This window comes from Mollisia scopiformis (genome assembly GCF_001500285.1).
Source record: "Mollisia scopiformis unplaced genomic scaffold LY89scaffold_11, whole genome shotgun sequence".
Lineage (NCBI taxonomy): Eukaryota > Fungi > Ascomycota > Leotiomycetes > Helotiales > Mollisiaceae > Mollisia > Mollisia scopiformis.
The window spans coordinates 1,401,709-1,419,433 of record NW_017263591.1 but is presented as its reverse complement, the minus strand read 5'-3'; the positions used below and the strand labels follow the sequence as shown (position 1 = coordinate 1,419,433).

General features: G+C 46.9%; 6 protein-coding genes across 6 annotated transcripts; 3 read left to right on the top strand and 3 right to left on the bottom strand.

Annotated features, from left to right (window-relative positions):
* Positions 1-249: 249 nt before the first annotated feature.
* On the top strand, positions 250-3,899 carry LY89DRAFT_61781 (uncharacterized protein). The gene is made up of 12 exons (XM_018210815.1): positions 250-796; positions 908-929; positions 973-1,150; positions 1,258-1,282; positions 1,346-1,526; positions 1,651-1,679; positions 1,788-2,173; positions 2,264-2,430; positions 2,581-2,793; positions 2,929-2,949; positions 3,014-3,188; positions 3,247-3,899. The coding sequence occupies exons 1-12, from the start codon at positions 441-443 to the stop codon at positions 3,783-3,785; spliced, it is 2,292 nt and encodes a 763-aa protein (XP_018072161.1). The 5' UTR covers positions 250-440; the 3' UTR covers positions 3,786-3,899.
* A 443-nt stretch (positions 3,900-4,342) lies between these two features.
* On the top strand, positions 4,343-7,838 carry LY89DRAFT_616083 (phospholipase D/nuclease). The gene is made up of 4 exons (XM_018210751.1): positions 4,343-4,841; positions 4,894-5,022; positions 5,069-6,613; positions 6,659-7,838. Exons 1-4 carry the CDS (start codon positions 4,541-4,543, stop codon positions 7,348-7,350), a joined length of 2,667 nt encoding a protein of 888 aa, XP_018072160.1. The 5' UTR covers positions 4,343-4,540; the 3' UTR covers positions 7,351-7,838.
* Positions 7,728-8,153, bottom strand: LY89DRAFT_733626 (uncharacterized protein; the record flags this gene model as incomplete). Its single annotated transcript, XM_018219825.1, has 3 exons — positions 7,728-7,882; positions 7,947-8,075; positions 8,129-8,153. 3 exons carry the CDS (start codon positions 8,151-8,153, stop codon positions 7,728-7,730), a joined length of 309 nt encoding a protein of 102 aa, XP_018072159.1.
* A 2,296-nt stretch (positions 8,154-10,449) lies between these two features.
* Positions 10,450-13,879, bottom strand: LY89DRAFT_61744 (uncharacterized protein). The gene has a single exon (XM_018210804.1). The coding sequence runs from the start codon at positions 13,691-13,693 to the stop codon at positions 10,580-10,582; it is 3,114 nt and encodes a 1,037-aa protein (XP_018072158.1). The 5' UTR covers positions 13,694-13,879; the 3' UTR covers positions 10,450-10,579.
* Positions 13,880-14,429: 550 nt separating this feature from the next.
* Positions 14,430-15,950, top strand: LY89DRAFT_781929 (NAD(P)-binding protein). Its single transcript, XM_018222530.1, has 3 exons — positions 14,430-15,138; positions 15,239-15,625; positions 15,680-15,950. The coding sequence occupies exons 1-3, from the start codon at positions 14,892-14,894 to the stop codon at positions 15,925-15,927; spliced, it is 882 nt and encodes a 293-aa protein (XP_018072157.1). The 5' UTR covers positions 14,430-14,891; the 3' UTR covers positions 15,928-15,950.
* Positions 15,951-16,124: 174 nt separating this feature from the next.
* Positions 16,125-17,444, bottom strand: LY89DRAFT_645461 (uncharacterized protein; the record flags this gene model as incomplete). Its single annotated transcript, XM_018211879.1, has 5 exons — positions 17,333-17,444; positions 17,001-17,284; positions 16,604-16,835; positions 16,403-16,524; positions 16,125-16,316 (listed from the first exon to the last, which is right to left on the bottom strand). The coding sequence occupies exons 2-5, from the start codon at positions 17,238-17,240 to the stop codon at positions 16,125-16,127; spliced, it is 786 nt and encodes a 261-aa protein (XP_018072156.1). The 5' UTR covers positions 17,241-17,284; positions 17,333-17,444.
* Positions 17,445-17,725: the final 281 nt, after the last annotated feature.

Genomic DNA, 17,725 nt, shown 5'->3' with positions numbered 1-17,725 from the left:
CCCTGCTTTCTTCAGATTCTCATTTTGGATTCTCCAAGCGCAGACCCCACATACTTGATCTGTCCCCAAAGCTTGCGGTCGATCCGGCGTGCCTTGATTTCCGCGATCCATTTTTATCTCCAGCGCGTTGTTGTTGGTCTCCCTGGAGCCCCTTTGCTAGAATCATCCTGGCCACGACTCCACTGAACAGACTTCTTGAGCCACCCAATGCAGGCAGACACACCTCGTAAAGACTCCACTGCAGACCTTATCGAAATGTGAAGTCTCTATTATTGTGGGACGTTGCTCAATTTCTTGAAATAAACGCGCGCCATATCTTCTGATCTCTTTCTTTCTTTTCTCCTTCTCAGTCATTCTCTTGATTCCAACCCACGTCAATCATTTCCGTTTTCACGGATCACTATCGTTAATATTTCTTCTTTTTGTTCTTAATATACATAATGAGAGTAATCCTTCCGACCGTTTTGGGACTCGCGAGTCTCGCGACCGCGCAGACCTCAAATTCAACCGACTGCGTCTCGGTATACGTGAACTGCCTCGATTTGGGGGGAGCCGATAATTCCTGCGAGTCCGAAAATGCAATCTGCAAAAATTTGTGTGCCAATTCATACGGAAGCTGTTTGGAAAGCGGAATTGGCGATGTGGCATGCATGACGGAGTATAATTCTTGCTTGGATGGGTTCGCGATCTTCACCACAGCCGCCAACTCTGCTGGAAAAGACTGTGTATCCGTTTTCAGTGATTGCCACGACAGCGGAACGGCAGATAATACTTGTAATTCTGGAAATGCACAATGGTAAGCAGCAAAGTTCTCGCCATCCTTCCTTCACTTTGATTCAATTCTGGAGGAACGTCTTATTTTCTTCGGCTTTCGTTCAATATGAATCATTGTACTGACTCTCTCCAGCAAGGACAAATGCTCTACGATTGTGAGTCATCTTCTTTCTTGGAGGACTTTGCTGATTTTCTCAGTATGGAACTTGCTTGACGAGCGGCGATGCCGATAATGCTTCCTGCATGACACAGTATAATAATTGCCTCGACGCATTCAGCGTCTTCGCCACTGCTGCCACCTCTCAGAGTATTGACTGCGTCTCAATGTTCAGCGCCTGCCATGACAATCTCACGGCTGATAATACCTGCGATTCATGTAAGTTCTGTCCCGTCCTGAATTGCTCTTGTTTGTATGGCAGCTCCCGACTTTCCTTGAAGCTCTAATTGTTTCCCAGCTTTTAACAATGCTAATCTCCTCGATAGACAGCGCACAATGCAAGGATAAATGGTGCTTATTCCTGTCTCAGGTGCTGGAGAAAATTAACACAATCATATACTAACTTTTCGGTAGCTCTGTCATGTACGGAACCTGTTTGAGCTCAGGAGCAGCCAACGACACTCTATGCATGGGCCAGTACAATAATTGTTTGGATTCATTTACTCCTTCCATCTCCGTTGATTGTGTTTCCAATTTCACAATCTGCAGAGATAACGGCATCGAAGCGAATACTTGCGCCTCCTACAATGCTCAGGTGGGTCGCATTCCGTACCAATTTTGTGAGACTGCAGAGTCGGACATTACCAGGCATTATTCATTGGCCGTCCTTCGCTGTCAGCTTTCTGTCAAGCCTTTTTCAGTGCTGATGTGTTCAACAGTGCAAGGATAAGTGCTCCGTCAACTACAGGTCAGCCAGCTACTCTTTACTGCTTCTGATGTTCCTCGATTGTCCATGGTTTCCTGGGTCATTTTAGTTCGCCAAAGTCTTGAAATAAATACTGACTTCCACACGCAGTACCTGCCTATCAAGTGGGGATGCCGATGATTCTGCCTGCTTGACCCAATATGATGGCTGCCTTGTTTCCTTCACAACCGTCGCTGGTAGCTCCGATTGTGTCTCGAAATACTCACTCTGTGAAGACGACGGAACGACCCCAGATAACACCTGTGCCGCCAACAACGCTGTCTGTAAGACAGATTGCTCCACTTCATACTCGACTTGCTTGAGTTCTGGAGACTCTTCACTCGCGGCGCCCTGCTTGAGCCAGTATAATTCTTGTCTCGACTCGTTCACGTGGAACACCAATACCACCATTACAGGACAAGATTGTGTATCCAAGTATATGAACTGCGACGGTGAAGATAATTCCTGTTCTGCCGCGAACGCCCAATGCAAAAATAGTTCGTCTTTCCCCTCCTCCAGCAGCAGAATCGTTTCACGTGACTATCACGTGACTTTAACTTAGTCCGAATCTTGCTTACTCTGTTCAGGCTGCTCTGTCTCTTATGATGACTGTCGAAGCTCGGGAGATTCAAGTCTTGATGAAGAGTGCTTAATACAGTACGATAATTGCTTGGTTAATTTCAACTCGGTCATCACAACTCCAGATTGTGCCTCCGCCTATTTGTCCTGCGATGCAGCCGACAATGACTGCGAAGTAAGTTTGTTTCTGTCATGAAATACCGTCTGGCTTGATGTTTGTTTCACAGGCTAGGGCTTTGGGATTGTCTCAAGTGCTGAGATAGCCTTGAACTTTTGGGCTAACTAACCACCTACCTGCTTTTTACTGTGCTAATGATTCTCTCAGGCCGACTTAGCACAATGCAAGAACACTTGTGGTGTAGCTCGGGATACCTGCGAAACCAGCGGAGACGAGTCATTGTACCCTCAATGCTTGAAGCAATATGATAGCTGCTTGGTCAATTTCACCGTTGCCAAAGCCGCTATTGGTGAAGACTGTGTTGCTTCGTACCTCTCCTGTGATGAAGCAGACAACGTGTGCTTTGCCGACAATGCACAGGTATGTGTTCTCGAATTTTACAGCCCCTCCTAAACTCGTCTCATGAGTTGTGCTTGCTGTACGCCCCATGCAGGCAAATGATTCTCAATCTCATTGACCAGAAGAACTATACTGACTCGAAATCTTTAATAACAGTGCAAAAATAAATGCGCAGAGGTTCGTTTACTATCCTATTCTGGAGGCTGGTGGTCTCTTCTGGACTAGGGCTAACGCAATCTAGGTTTATGATACTTGTAACTCAAGCGGAGACAATTCCACAGCGGCAGCATGCCTCAATCTCTACGACACCTGCCTGGTTTCCTTCTCTGCCAATGATACTATTGCCGCCGGACAAGACTGTGCTACCGAGTACACGGCTTGTGATGCTTCAGGGGTCGCAGACAACGTGTGCAATAGTAAGCTTATTTCGATGCCAAACTGCTTCCCTCTCAATAGTGTTAACTTGAAAATCAGGCTACTTTGCACAGTGCAAGAATAAGTGCGCCACAGCAGATGATACTTGCCGAAGCTCAGGCGACGAGACCCTGGTGTCGATGTGTGACAGCATGTATAACCGCTGCTTGGATCCAGTGATGAACACCAACATCACCACGAACGCGACGGCGGTTGTGAACGCTACTGCTATGGTCAACTCTACTTCCTCATACGTCCTTCCCTCGAAGACTGCTAGCCTGAATACTACCTACAGCACTCGTGTCAACCTACCTTCAGGATATATCAGTTCGATACCAACAGCCTCTGCGAATGGAACTGGCATTTTCGCAAATGCCACCTCTTCAGCTTCCGCCAAGTTAGCCGTTGTCACTCCTGCAACTGCTAGCTCTGGATTCGCTCTTCCATCTCAGAGCACTGTTGCAACTCCCAGCTTCGCCAATGCCACGTCGACCTATATCCCTGCTCAAAGTACTGCACTTCCAACAGAGATCCCGTCTTCCGCTCTTGCAGTCGTCTCTGCATCATCGGACGTTGAGGATGAGACTTGCGAATCTTAAACAAGGAATCCATATGCAAGAGGGAGGAGAGAAGGTTGGGGTCTCTTCTTGTTGTGATGAAAACTTATGAAGGCATTATTGTATATCTATGACGTCTGTAATTACCTCTTATAGGAGGATTTAATCTGCTTCTTCTGCCACTTGTGATTGTCCTTATTTGTGTGAGAATTTTGGGAGGAGATAATTGCAGCCGTGCTTTGGGGCATTGAGCATTTTCGAATTAAGAGGTCAATTGTTCCTTCTTTGGTGAGAACTTCGGCCGAGGATAAGTGCGGCTGAGCTTGGGGACATTAGATACCTTCGAGTATACCTAGGAGTCAACTGTCCCTTCCTCGGTGAGAACTCTGCGAAAATGTCCCAAAGCTCGGCCACACGTGTTCCCTCCCATTCACAGAGAACAACGAGCGTTAAGCACGTGGGAACCACAAAACACATGATCTGTGACCGCATTGACAATTATGATTGGCTCTCAAATGCCTGCAGAAAGACGTTCAGCTCCGCCACCTCCTAGCTCGGCATCCAGCTTTCTCTCACCACAATTGCTTCGCTTTCCTGCAGCCAAGCTTATCCATGAAACCAACTTCAGAGCACGCTGACAAGTGTCGCACCATTAAGATTCAGAGTTCAGCTTCACTTTTATCGTTAGTAGTGAATATCATCGATTGAATATTGAATCTTTCATGTTCTCAGAATCTACTACTTAAAGCCCCAACTTCTCAACACGTCATTGTTGCGCGTCCACCAACAACCTCAAGATGTCCTTCTTCGCCAACGCCAAATCGGCTCTTCATGACTTCACAACTGATATCAAGAAGGAAGTTGGTATTATTGAGAATGCTATTGAAGAAGAGAGGCATTCTCATACCCATCTCGGCGAAGAATGCCATAGCCTTCACATTCATCACCAGAATAACCGGTTCCACAGCTTTGCGCCGCCGAGAACAGGCAACGATGCAAAATGGTTCGTGGATGGCTGTGGTTATTTCTGGGCAGTCTCTATTGCGATCGAGGAGGCGAGAGAGAGTATCTGGATCTTGGATTGGTGGTTGAGTCCTGGTATGATGATTCTTGAACTGCGGAAAGGCCGGATCAGCTGACCTTGATACAGAACTCTACTTACGTCGACCACCATCGCAAAACGAGGATTACAGGATCGATCGAATGCTCCTTGCTGCGGCGAAGAGAGGCGTCAAGGTCAACGTGATTGTGTACAAAGAAGTGGCCGCTGTCCTGACACGTGAGTGGCCCCAAGGCTGAAGAATCAGAGCACTAACAAATATCAGTTTGCTCTGAGCACACAAAGCATGCACTTGAGCTTCATCCCAACATCGCTGTTTTCCGTCATCCAGATCACACACCAAGCGGACAAGTCCTCGAGTCAGAAATCATTTCAAGCATCAAGAATTTCTCGTTCAAATCACTCAAGCTTGCCGACATCCCATCCGACACTTTCAAAGCTCTGTATGGCGTTAACAACGATGTTATACTCTACTGGGCACACCATGAGAAGTTGTGTCTCATCGATGGCAATATCGCATTCATGGGTGGTCTAGATCTCTGCTTTGGAAGATGGGATACGAACTCTCACCCTGCAGCCGATGCACATCCGACCGATGTCAGTCAAGCCGTCTTCCCAGGCCAGGATTTCAACAACGCACGAGTCTACGACTTTGAAGATGTCACGAATTGGGAAAACAACAAGCTTGATCGTACAAAGAATGGACGAATGGGATGGTCTGACCTTTCAATCTGTTTGCGAGGACCTGTCGTTGAAGATCTTCGTGCTCACTTCGTTCAGAGATGGAATTTCATCTATGGAGAGAAGTACGACGTGAGGAAGGATGAGAGATATCATAATCTCACTCTCGACAATATCCCAGACGGCTACTATCATCCAGACGGCAAGAATGTTCATCATCTCAGCAGAGATATCACAAACCGAGATGCCGAGGATCCCGACCCGCAGTCCAACTACCATCCGCATCGGTTCCACTTACCAGGTGGTAGTGGTAGTATTTTCGATCGAGTCCGTACCGGATTTTCGGACATGTCGAGGGAGTATAACGGATACGGCGAACAGCATCCATCTGGAATGTCTATCCAACTTGTGAGAAGTTGTACCAGGTGGAGTCATGGTGTTTCAACAGAGCATTCCATTGCCAATGCCTACATCGAAATCATCCACAACAGTCAACATTTCATCTACATCGAGAATCAATTCTTCATCACTGCCACTGATGATATTCAACATCCGGTTCGGAACAAGATTGGAGCCGCGATTGCAGAACGCATCATGCGAGCTTATGAAAACGGAGAGAAATGGAAGATGATTGTGTGCATGCCTGCCGTTCCTGCATTCGCAGGTGATCTCCACGCTGAAGATTCCCTTGGTACCAGAGCCATCATGGAGTATCAATATGCTGGTGTCTGTAGAGGTGCTCACAGTATCATGGGAGCTGTTCAGAAAGCTGGTGTGCCAAATGCAAAGGAATACATTCGTTTCTACAACCTCAGAAATTATGATAGGATCAATGCTGGGAGCGCTATGTCTCAAGCTGAGCAAGCCAGTGGTGTTAACTATGAAAGTGCTAGACGAGAGCACGATGATCTTGTTGGTGCTGGCTATGATGGTAGAGGAGAAGGTACTAGAGCTATGCAAGGACAGGAAGCTCAGTCTTATGACAAATATCAGCAAGCTGGAGCTCAAGTCTCTGATGGCAGCAAGTACGACTCTGTTGCCGAATGCTACATGGACGATGGGCCTTCAATCAAGGACATCCCATGGTCTGGAAGTGAAGAAGACGAGTTCAACGCCTTTGTGAGCGAAGGTAATCCATCTGACCCCAGACATTGAGACGTACTAATGTGACTAGAACTTTACATTCATTCCAAGATCCTCATTGCAGACGATCGAGTCGTCATCTGTGGCAGTGCAAACCTGAATGATCGTTCCCAAATTGGGTACCACGACTCAGAAATCGCCGTCATAATCGAAGACCCAACACCTATCGATTCCATGATGAACCACCAACCGTACCAAGCCTCCAAGTTCGCAGCTTCCCTTCGTCGTCAACTTTTCAGAAAACACCTTGGCCTGCTTCCACATCAAGACTTCACGAAACCAGATGCAAACTTCATGCCCCTCAACAAGGACCCTAATGCCTATGACTGGGGCTCCCCAGCCGACATGCTTGTCCGTGATCCCCTCAGTCGAGAGTTCACGAATCTCTGGAACGGAACCGCACAAGTCAACACTGAAGTATTCTCCAAGGCTTTCCATTGTGTCCCTGCGGATAATGTGCGAGATTGGAAACAATATGAGAGCTTCTTCCAGGACTTGTTTGTCTCTCCAAGCAAGAAGGATGATAAGGTGCAGATCCCGCCCAAGTATGAGTACGGTCACGTGGTCAAGGAGGAGTTTCCTGGAGGGGTGAGAGAGTTGAAGGAGTGGTTGGACAGGGTTAGGGGGACGTTGGTCGACATGCCTCTGTTGTTTATGGATGGTGTTGATTTTGCGGAGGAGGGGTTGAAGCTGAATGCTTTGACGGATGCGGTTTATACTTGAGTGGATGGATGACTTGATGATTGATGGACACGTTGATATTGATGAGATAATGAACTAGCGATGGACTTTGAAATTCAGCTGACCTTCTACACTTCGTGTAGCATTGCCTCGAAAAGGAAAGTTTACCCTGCCATCTTCTTCATCTTGCATTGGTCTCCCAAGTAAGGCGCAAGTGCTGATGCTGGACTAAATCCAGTAGAACTTAGAAAAAAATGAGACAATCGACTTCCAGAACAATCACATGAAACTTAAGACAAGGAACGGCGAGTCAACTAACCTCCTCGGATCCCAAATCGTGGTCAAGTGATATACATTATGTTCAATCTCAAACATTCCTTCGTCAAATTCCCCAACCTATGCTAAATCTATTTCTCTAATCAGTACAGGTCCCCAACATGCATTGCAGCCGTTCGCTTCAATTTATCCCTATCCAAGTGATGCCACCCTTTCCGATCTAACAAAGCGTCGATTTGCGTCGCCGCACAATCCCCAAGCATATCCTTGACAAACAGTTCAGGTACGAACGGTTCATCTATCCCATCATCAGCCACATTCCTTCCCAAGCATCAAAATTGGACTGAGATATCAACACGTACCCTTTTTCCGCGGTCGGTATTCGAACGCGATCATAACACTGAATGCTATAGCAGCTGCCACGATGTCGCCAGATGGTGGTTTGAAGTCACCAGCCGTTTCGAGCTCTTCGTATGCTTTGCGCGCTGCTTCTATAAACGCATCAACATCTCTTCCTCGTAATCAGATCCAGGACAGGACGAACCCCAAGTAAGCTTTGCTTTCGACATTGCGATCTTTTGGGAAGCAGCGGAACCTTCCATGCTCAATCGAAAATGATTGCCTCGTTTCTGGTGCTTCGTTGACGACAGAGAAGAAGAGAGGGAACAGGGGCCTTTCATAAATCCTTGAAGAAAATTGTTGACATGCCGCCCTTTGTCCAGAAGGGCGAATCCTAGACAAGTGTCTAATTAGGATCGGGCGCTCGATATCGAGGCCTTTAATGTCTTAGATGAGGAGGCTGTGCCATCTTGGTAGGTTTTGGCGATATCCCACGCGGGTGGCGAGTGTTTTTGCTTTTTTGGAACCGATTGACATGGAAGGATTTGGTTAGTGCCCGTTGTGATATTGGTTGTGGCTACAGCTGATAAGGTGGAGCGGAATAATGGCGGGATAGAAGAACTGAGATGGGAATGTTTGCTTTGCATGAGGGGATTCGGTTCTCGGTGTTGGTGTGGGATAGTGGGAATGCTTCATTTGCTCTCAATTGGGACGTGTCACGAGGAGCATGACTTCAGTTTGAAACAGTTCTCAACCGGCGATACCTGCTTCAGTAGCAAGCACGAGTCACGCTTATCTTCAGAAGTTGGCAGTAATTTTCAGTTTCATTCTTTGTAACTCCGAACAAGATGATCGAGAACAGGTGATCAGTAGCAACATCATTTACGTGCTTAATCATGTCAAATCACGATTTCAATTTTCAACATGGGAGGCAAGGTCTTGGATTTGATTTGGGATAGCTTTCATTTCTTATATTCTCCACACGGGTCTTCTGACCACCAGAGACTTCATCTATTTCCGGGCTCATACTTCAGGTAACCTGATCGTTTCTGAGTGCGTTATCGCTTAGAACGGAGGAAAGGAGACAAAAGCCGGGCCTTGTTGTGGCAGTCCCTTCTTCGCCGCCTTCTTCTCCTCTTTCATCCGCTTATCTTCTTGCTTGATGAACTCTATACACGCTAGACACTTTTGGCACTTGACTTCAGACGCCACTGTAGTCTCGCAGGAAGTCTCTTCGAGAAATCCTGGGGTGTTGAGTGAAGCTGCAGGGCAAGTAACAAATTTGTGGACTTCGTGACCGCACGAGTATTTTTTGATGATGGATTTACACATATTGTATAGCTGTGAGTCGATGTTGCGGATGATATGGAGGAGGCAAACCATGGCGACGAAGAGGGATTGATATATCACGGAGTAGAACAGCTAGGAAAATACTGGTGTTGATATGTTGATGGTGAGATTCTGGGAGAGTAGAAAGAATTCATGCTTATGAGCAATAGTAAAGTATGTGTTTTGCCAGAGATTGAGGGAGTGAACAGTGGGAGAGCTGCATGGCTGTTTATCACCACAATGCAATTGTGTGTATTCTTTGAAGAACTTCTTTATGTATAAGTAATTTTAGTTAAAGATGTTGTTTTCCTTCTTTCCTTGTTGGCTGACAATGCCCTTGTTTAAGGAGACTTGCTTTAAACCTTTTTATTTAACCCATTGTATCTAGCTTTCATTGTGATATGGAGAATCTTGCTAGCAACTGTGCTCTCGCGGAGAGCTTTCTCGGAAAGTGCAGTCGTCAGTGCCCACAGCTGATACCCTCGAAAGAGACATTGTCTACCCCACTGTTTGTGTTTGTCTGAACCATTGTTCAGCAGGTCCGCTGTTCCACTATTCCATTGTAGCTCTTATTGTACAAAGAACGTGTTCATTTTTCTTTGTTCTTGCTTGTGCATATCTATACCAAAGGCTCCAGAGCAATTGACATCAACCACAATATTCACCTGCTCGTATATTACAGACACAACTTGAAATCACCAAAATGCCTCTAAGCCATAACACCGAACGGAAGGCAGAATCATGCCTGGAACTAAATTATTGCCCAATATGTACTGATACTCAAGAACGCATCTTGCCCCCTTGCTCAGTACACCGCATCGTAGATTCTATTGAGTGGTGCATCCAAAAGTCTGACGTCTGTCATTCCTGTCAACGCAAACGCTGGTCACAGGGAGAACCAGAAACAAAGCCTATGACCCCTCGAGAGCTGGGAGTATGGAAGAGAAAACTGCGACGGGGAAGGAAAGATGGGAAGAATGAGACCAAGGAGATGCCCGACCAAGCGTCGGAAAATGAATGAAAATAAAGAAACGAATAACACAAATATGACCCATTTGCAGCCGTGATTATGAGACTTAAAAGTGATGACTATAGAGTAAGCTCAGAATAAAACTAATATTTCGTATTGAATCAAAAGAGAGTTGACCACCTAAATTTCGAGAACAGAAAATGCTGCTTTCCAGCAAAGAAGGGGTATTGATTGATACTCCAACGCTGGCTTGCAGTAAACAAAGTAACAATGTATGTCGAAGTCGATGAACAGAAGTTTCCTTTTCCTACCCCCATGAACACAAGAATTAAAACCCGAGACCTCCGAGAGCACCCCTCACATGATGCAATGCCACTCATCCGACAATCGCTTAGGCCTAGACTCCCTGTTCCTCCTCTCATTCGCCCTCTCCTTCGCGCTCTTGATCTCAGGCGAACTTTTTAAGAACCCTTCCTGATCATACAACCCTATACTTAGAGGCCTTTCGGGACTCCCAAAGACTGGAAGTCCCTCTTTATCCTTCCCAAGTAACCTCTGACCAGCCAAACCCAGTCCGCTCATCGACCATTTCGGTGGTGTTTGCGGACTGGGATGCTCCATTTTACTTTCCCTTCTTACTACATTCTTTGCTGGCTTTGTCATGGCGTCTGACCATTGGCTTTCATGATTCTCTTTGTCGTCATCCTTGAGTTCGATGATCTTGGCGTCAGATATGTCTCCGTCGTCTGTGAAATCGATGATTTGTTCTCGAAAGGAATTTCCGTTGATGCCTTCTCGGTTGAGAGTAGGGAAGCGGAGACCGATGATACCAAGTGGATTCGCTCCTGTCGCGGGACTTGTTTCTGGGACTGGAGTAAGTTCTTTCTCATCTCTTTCGAAGTCTTCTGTCTTTCTTCTCCTTCGATCCTTGTATACACGATGACTATCTCGTTTCTCTGTACGGGACATGCGAGAATAATGCTGACTCTGTCTCCCAACAGCGAGATAGTGTTTCGATCCACGACTTCTACCTCGTTCCTCAGCCTGGGCTTCTTCGAGGTTGAAGTTCAGCGAGAAATGGGGCTGAGGTGGGAGTTGCGGAGATTCTTCGGCGATGGTGGATTGTGAGCTGTACTGTGAGATCTGGCTGTTCATGCGTCGTAACATGCTGATAGAGCTTGCTAGAGAATTTCGTGGAGGACTGATTGTGCTGCAGCGACTGGGAATATCGCGCGGACCGTAGAGTTGAGTTTGTCCGGACAAAGTAAGGAGTGGCAGGGCAGGTGATGGTGACTTGTATCCAATCATTGTTGACGTTATGGTTGGTAAAGGTCGAGATGGAGGCGGCGTGAGAACCGTGGTGATAGGAATGATGGGATCCATTGTAGGTGGCGGTGGAAAAGACGTCAGTGAGAGTTGATGATCTTGTTGCATTTGATGAGTAGGAAAGACTGTCAAGTCACTAGAGTAGTTATGGCCATGTCGGCGAGCTTTGAGAGTTGCTGGTGATGCTTTCTTGGCCTTGAAAAATTCGTCTTCAGATCCGCCGCTCTCAGCATAGTAATTACATACAGAAAGCGTAGGTGAGTAGATAGAGAAACTGCGTTGACTTCCAAGTTTTGAGACTGGTGAACTGTTTGGAGTAGTGGGAACCCCTTCTGTAATTGTCAAGTCTGGGCTGAATGTAGCAGAAGACGGGGGCCTCATGCTACGCCTGCGGGATACGGTCGAGGAGGAAGGACTTGGGCTCTTCTCTGGTTCAAAGACACGTATGGCTGTGGCAGGCGGTAAGCTGAATCTGATGGATCTTCTTGGCGAGTCCTCTTCGGGTTCCTCTTTCACGGCCGCCACTGTACCCACGCGACGAGAAAGTACAGGTAGATTTGACATTCGAACAACATTAGAGCGCCTGTGGCCTTTCCTACTCGGCGAACTCCGACCTGAAAGGGGTGTATTCCTTGTCTTCATAGCTTCCTGTGGAGACCATCTGAACGGGTTGTGATCTAAAGTCTCTGACTCGAGTTGCTGAGAATCTCTCGAAGGAGAAGGAGAAGCATTGCCAGATACGTCACGTAGAGGAGAAACATAATCGTCTGGTCGATTAGGAGATTCTTCATGGCCAAATGTCGACTTTCGAAAGTACATTGGACGTGGTCCATGTGCTGGTTTTGTTGTGGATATAATAGATTTGGAACTCCTGACAGATGAAAAGAATGGATCGCCGGCAAGTGAAATGCGATGTGGGACAGTAAAAAATAGTTCTTCGTTTGGTTTTTCGATGACCAGCACGGATGCCCGATCATCTTCGTGGATTGACGTTGGAATGATAGTAGTGTCTTCTGAAATCCGCACCTTGTGTCGCTTTTCGTTCTGGAAACTGGACTTGCTTGGTGAAGACAACGCTGCAGGGATGATGACTTCGAGTGTATCATCACATAGACTGTCAAGTGATGCAAATGATGGCGTTGGAGATGTCATCCGAGCACCGAGGTGAAGACTGTCGCTGACAATATCAACACTTGCTCGGCTCAATTGATCGTTGCGAATGGATTCTTCCATAGTTTGTGCAAACTCCTTATTGATGAGCTGTTCACGGCTCTCGACAGCATGCTTCATGGGTGGTGTAGATAGTCGTTCAAAGGGTGCCCGCCCAGGGAACCTGCCGATCGTGGTCAAAGTGCGAGTCAAAGATTTTCGATGAATCGTCTTCAAGCGTTGGGAACTGGATCGGAGGACTGACGGAATCTCTGTATCCGATGTGCATCTTCGTTGAGTATTTTTGTGCAGCATAAGAGGCGCAGGGCATAGACCTCGAGTAGGCGACGAAGATTTCCCGGATTTGGGCTCTCCCTTCGAATCAGTGGAGTCTCTCCTGCGCAACAGTTTCGTACTTTGTCGCTTCGGTTCCTGAACTACATATCCTGGAGGAGCAACAGTGCTGAGATTCATCGTCGCTTGTGAAGGCAATACCTTGAGAGGTATGGTTGATGCCAGGGGCCACGATTCTCTTACTCGAATCACTCCTCTGTGAAATGACATTCGTTTTGCGGTAGCCATTGGAGGAGCGTGATCGGAAAGGTCCACATCTTCCCAGTCGCCAGCGACAACGCCTCCCCCTCCTCCATCAAGTGTGATCCACGGGTTGAAAGATAGGCCGCGAGATAATCTGCGTGGGAAGAATATCTCTGGGGTGCGAACACACCTCATCGTACCAAGAGGGTCAGATCGTACCATACCATGTTCGACAACTTCTGTGCGAACTTTACTCCTGTACCGATTCCTCCTTTTGACATGAATGACAACAACAAGCCCTATGACGCCGAAGAGGAGTAGCGCTCCGCTGATTGCGATTACCAAAATTATGCCGAGTGAAAGGGTTGCTGATCCGATTGGAATATTTGCTGAGTAGACTGCCTGGCGAATGACTGAACCTCGTCCTTCCAAGCTTGATAGCCATGCTCCAGAAGCCATGATGTCTCCCTTCTCTGTGATTCCCCGGTGGTAGATTGCTGCTCCTGATGGTGATTTTCGGGTATTCCTGTATTATTATTGGGCCCTGTACCTTTAGTGATGTGTGAATATTAAGTAGACGAGCTTTGAATTGAGTAAATAGTGCAAAAGAGTGTGAGAGCTACTGCTCAAAAATTGTGATGAATGCTAAGAAAATGAGTGACAGAATTGGAGTAGAGACAGTGGGATTGTAGCAAAGCAGCATTCGACTTCAAAAACCGCAGATCGATGGCGAAAAGGCGAAAGGGTGGTAAAAAGGGGATGCTTCGGCTCGGCGGGAGCTCTGGAATGCACCCTTCATTCCTTGCCTGACAGAAACGAGAGATTGATTTGCTTATGGCAGGAAAGTGACGAATAGAGGGAATATAATTTCAAGAGGAATGTAAGACTCATTGATATCTCTGAAGGAAAAAGAGAGGGCAAGGGAGTCAGGTAGGACGCATGGTAATCCTTTCTTCCTTCGTGATCGAAACACCTGACTTGGTGCGATCAAAGGACAATTGCAACGAGAACTCATGTTTCAAAGTACAAACAATATCTCACGAGATATTCTGGACTCTTGAATGATGCTTGATATGGAAAAGACGCACGTCGTTGGAGAAGGTAGATCAGGGTCTGGTAGTCAGAGAGACCACTTGTGCAATTTCTCCAGGGACTGATCCACTAGAACAACACTCTTCTCATCTACCTCACGAACATAATTGCGATTTGCTCCTTCATGCCTGCATACAACAATCGAATAGTAACACAGTATGCGGAACTTCGATTCCACGAATAACAAGACTCTGCCATGTCACCCCGCCGCTGCAAGGCATGAGTCGTCCGCTTTCGTCTCAATCTCCATCCCTGCTACTGCCCCTCCAATCCCTTCCACGAGGATACTCGTGAAGTATCACTTCGAGCGGGCCAAAGGCTCCTCCACGATGGATACACCGACTTCTTGACAAATGGCAGATCACAGAAGACCTGCTGCGCTACAGGAATGGGTCTCCCATTCCTTCTCTTTGCTCCACAATGGCGGAGTTTCTTCTTAAGAAACCACCCCGCCGTGTTCTCCTGCTCTGCTTGCTAACTTTCAGTACTACTAATATCCTCATCTCAGTCTCCCTGAGTCTGCAAGTCTGTCAATCTACAGCCACATAGCCACCAAAATTCAGCCATGGACGGCGCCTTGATCGACGGAGATTTCAAACACCACAACACCACTGCCCCGCCATCAGATCGAGTTCTCCCACTCTTCTCTCTCAAAGGGCGCACCGCAATCGTCACAGGTGCTGGAGCAGGAATTGGACTGGGTGTAGCACAAGCCCTTGCTGAAGCGGGTGCCAACGTTGCTATCTGGTACAACAGTAGCAAGAAAGCCGTGGCAGAGGCAGAATCCATCGAGAAGACCTATGGCGTGAAGTGTAAGTCTGCCGCTTTTCCAATTTTGTCTTGCTTGGAATAGAGCTGGTTGGGAGACGCCATCTTATTGGAGCGCATAAACTGACGGGAAATCTCCAACAGGCAAAGCATACCAGGTCAACGTGACCTCGATCGAATCGGTGACCACTGCAATCGAAGCGAACATCCGCGAGTTCAACGGCCGCCTTGATGTCTTCATTGCAAATTCAGGCATACCATGGACTCAAGGGGCAGCCATTCTTGGCGAGATGGACCATTATCACAAAGTTGTGACCACCGACTTGGATGGGACATTCTACTGTGCCAGGGTTGCAGGAACACATTGGAGAAGACAGAAAAAGGAGCAGACAACTATTCATGGAAAGCCACTCGACCCACCATTTAGAGAGGGAAGTTTTGTTGCAACTGCAAGCATGAGTGGGCATATTGTGAATATCCCTCAATTGCAGGCAACATACAACGCTGCCAAGGCTGGAGTGATTCACCTCTGTAGGCCTCTAAGATCCTGTACTTCCTAGATAGTTTATGCTAACAACTTTGTAGGCAGATCTCTTGCAGTCGAATGGGTTGGATTTGCACGTTGCAATACCATATCTCCAGGTTACATTTCAACAGAGATCTCGAACTTCGTTCCTGCAGAGACCAAGAAGATATGGAAGGACAAAATTCCAATGGGGAGAGAAGGCGAGGTCGGCGAATTGAAAGGTGCATTCTTGTATTTAGCAAGTGATGCTGCAAGCTATACAACAGGAACCGATATCAAAGTTGATGGAGGTTACTGTTTGCCATAGGAGATCAGATAGATGAAAAGAATGCATTGAGAATATGTATGCTGAGATCTTAGTGTGAAATATTATCGATAATGAAGTGAAGCCATTGCCCTGCAATGCTCCAAATTTAATGTCCCAGGAATACCAGATGACTGGACTCGAAGACCAGCTTGCTCTCTACCCCAATGTCCCCAACGGTACCCCGACTTGAGGCCATCTCAATATCTAGTGTAAGCATAGACACCACCCAATTCTGTTGGATTGCCATTGCCGTCGGCTAGACTTCCACCTGTGTAGGAAGCATCGCACCAGAACCAGCTGTAGCGGTAGATATATGGCTGAGCATCAAGCCATGGGATCACGGTCTGAAGGAATGTAATCTGTTGCTGAAGAGTGCCCGCACCACTGAACTGGAAGAAGTCAGCAAATTTTGGGATTGGTATGAGTACATATGGGAAGGAAACGTCGGCTCGTGGGGTGAAAGAATCGAGCTTACTTCAGTGATCCATATTTGACGTCCGCCAGAAGTTTGGTGTGCTTCTTCCATGTAGTTGTAAAAGTACTCGAAGTTGGTAGCACTATCGTACCAGTGGATTGGCACAAAGTCGATTTGACAACCTACAGCATCCTGCATCAGCACATTTCAATGTTTCTTGTTAAGTGAGACACTTCCGTCCCCAAATGTCAGGTGACTCACCAGAACAAGCACCCAAGAAATTTCGCAGCCATACTAGTCCACTAGCAGCATTGGATATAGCAGGAGCACCTAAAGCAGCGCGACCGGCGAAGGGCATAATCCACTTTCTGTAGGCAGTAGCAGCGTCATCGGGACCGATGCAGGATTGGCCTTCACCGCAAGCGTCTGGCTCATTGAACCCCATGATGTGACCGCTGCCACGGGCGAGGGCATTATTGACATTGTTGACCCACTATTGTCTCTTAGCATTTTTCAAGCTTCATGCATCACTGGACAGAGATAAACTTCTCCCCTTGAGAGCCTCCATTTGGCAACAATTTAGGAGCTCCATTGTCCAGCGCTTGCAACAACATGGAAAAGGTCATTTCTCTTCAACAAAGCCAATCAGAATACATACTGAGTTAGTATGTAATGAGCCATCACCCCATAGCATAGGGATGAACTCTAGGAAGCGAGGAAATGCCGGATCCATGTAGCTGTCCCAGCTATAGGCCCAATTTACTTGACTACCAGGACCATTCCAGTTCTGAATCGAGTTGGGAGGGTTGTTGGACGGGAGACCACGCTTTGGCCATGGTGCAATGGCCGGGGCAGTGAATGCAGTAAGAAAGAGAAGTAACAATTGGATAAGAGACATCTTGGTGACTGATCGGCTTAGTGCGGGGTAATTGAGATTGAATTCTACTGACTTAGCAAAAGCACGTAAAAGTTGAAAGCCGAGTGACAAACCTGTAAGAAAATGCTTTCAGAGTTTCAATAGCTATTGATCAAGAGGAGGGGCTTTGTGATGTTGGCTAATGTAGGTGCAATGCGTGAATTAATAATTCGGATTTGGTTGATGTGTGATTGGAAATTATGCTGAGTTCGGATTCAGTCAGTAACTTCAAATGAAACCCAAGCAAGAGCAATGTACAGAGTAGAGAAAGGGGTTGAGAGAAGACTATTAATGTCCTAGACCTAAGGGCTAATTGCAAGAAGGCAATTACACTCACCAGAATCAATAACACTCTCAGACCAGCTGGAGTTGGGTAAAAAGGACTTGGATGAAGAAAGAATATGTTGGATGGAGAAGAAAAAAGAAAGGAGACAGAAAAGGTCGTTGTTTATATAGACCGCTAACCC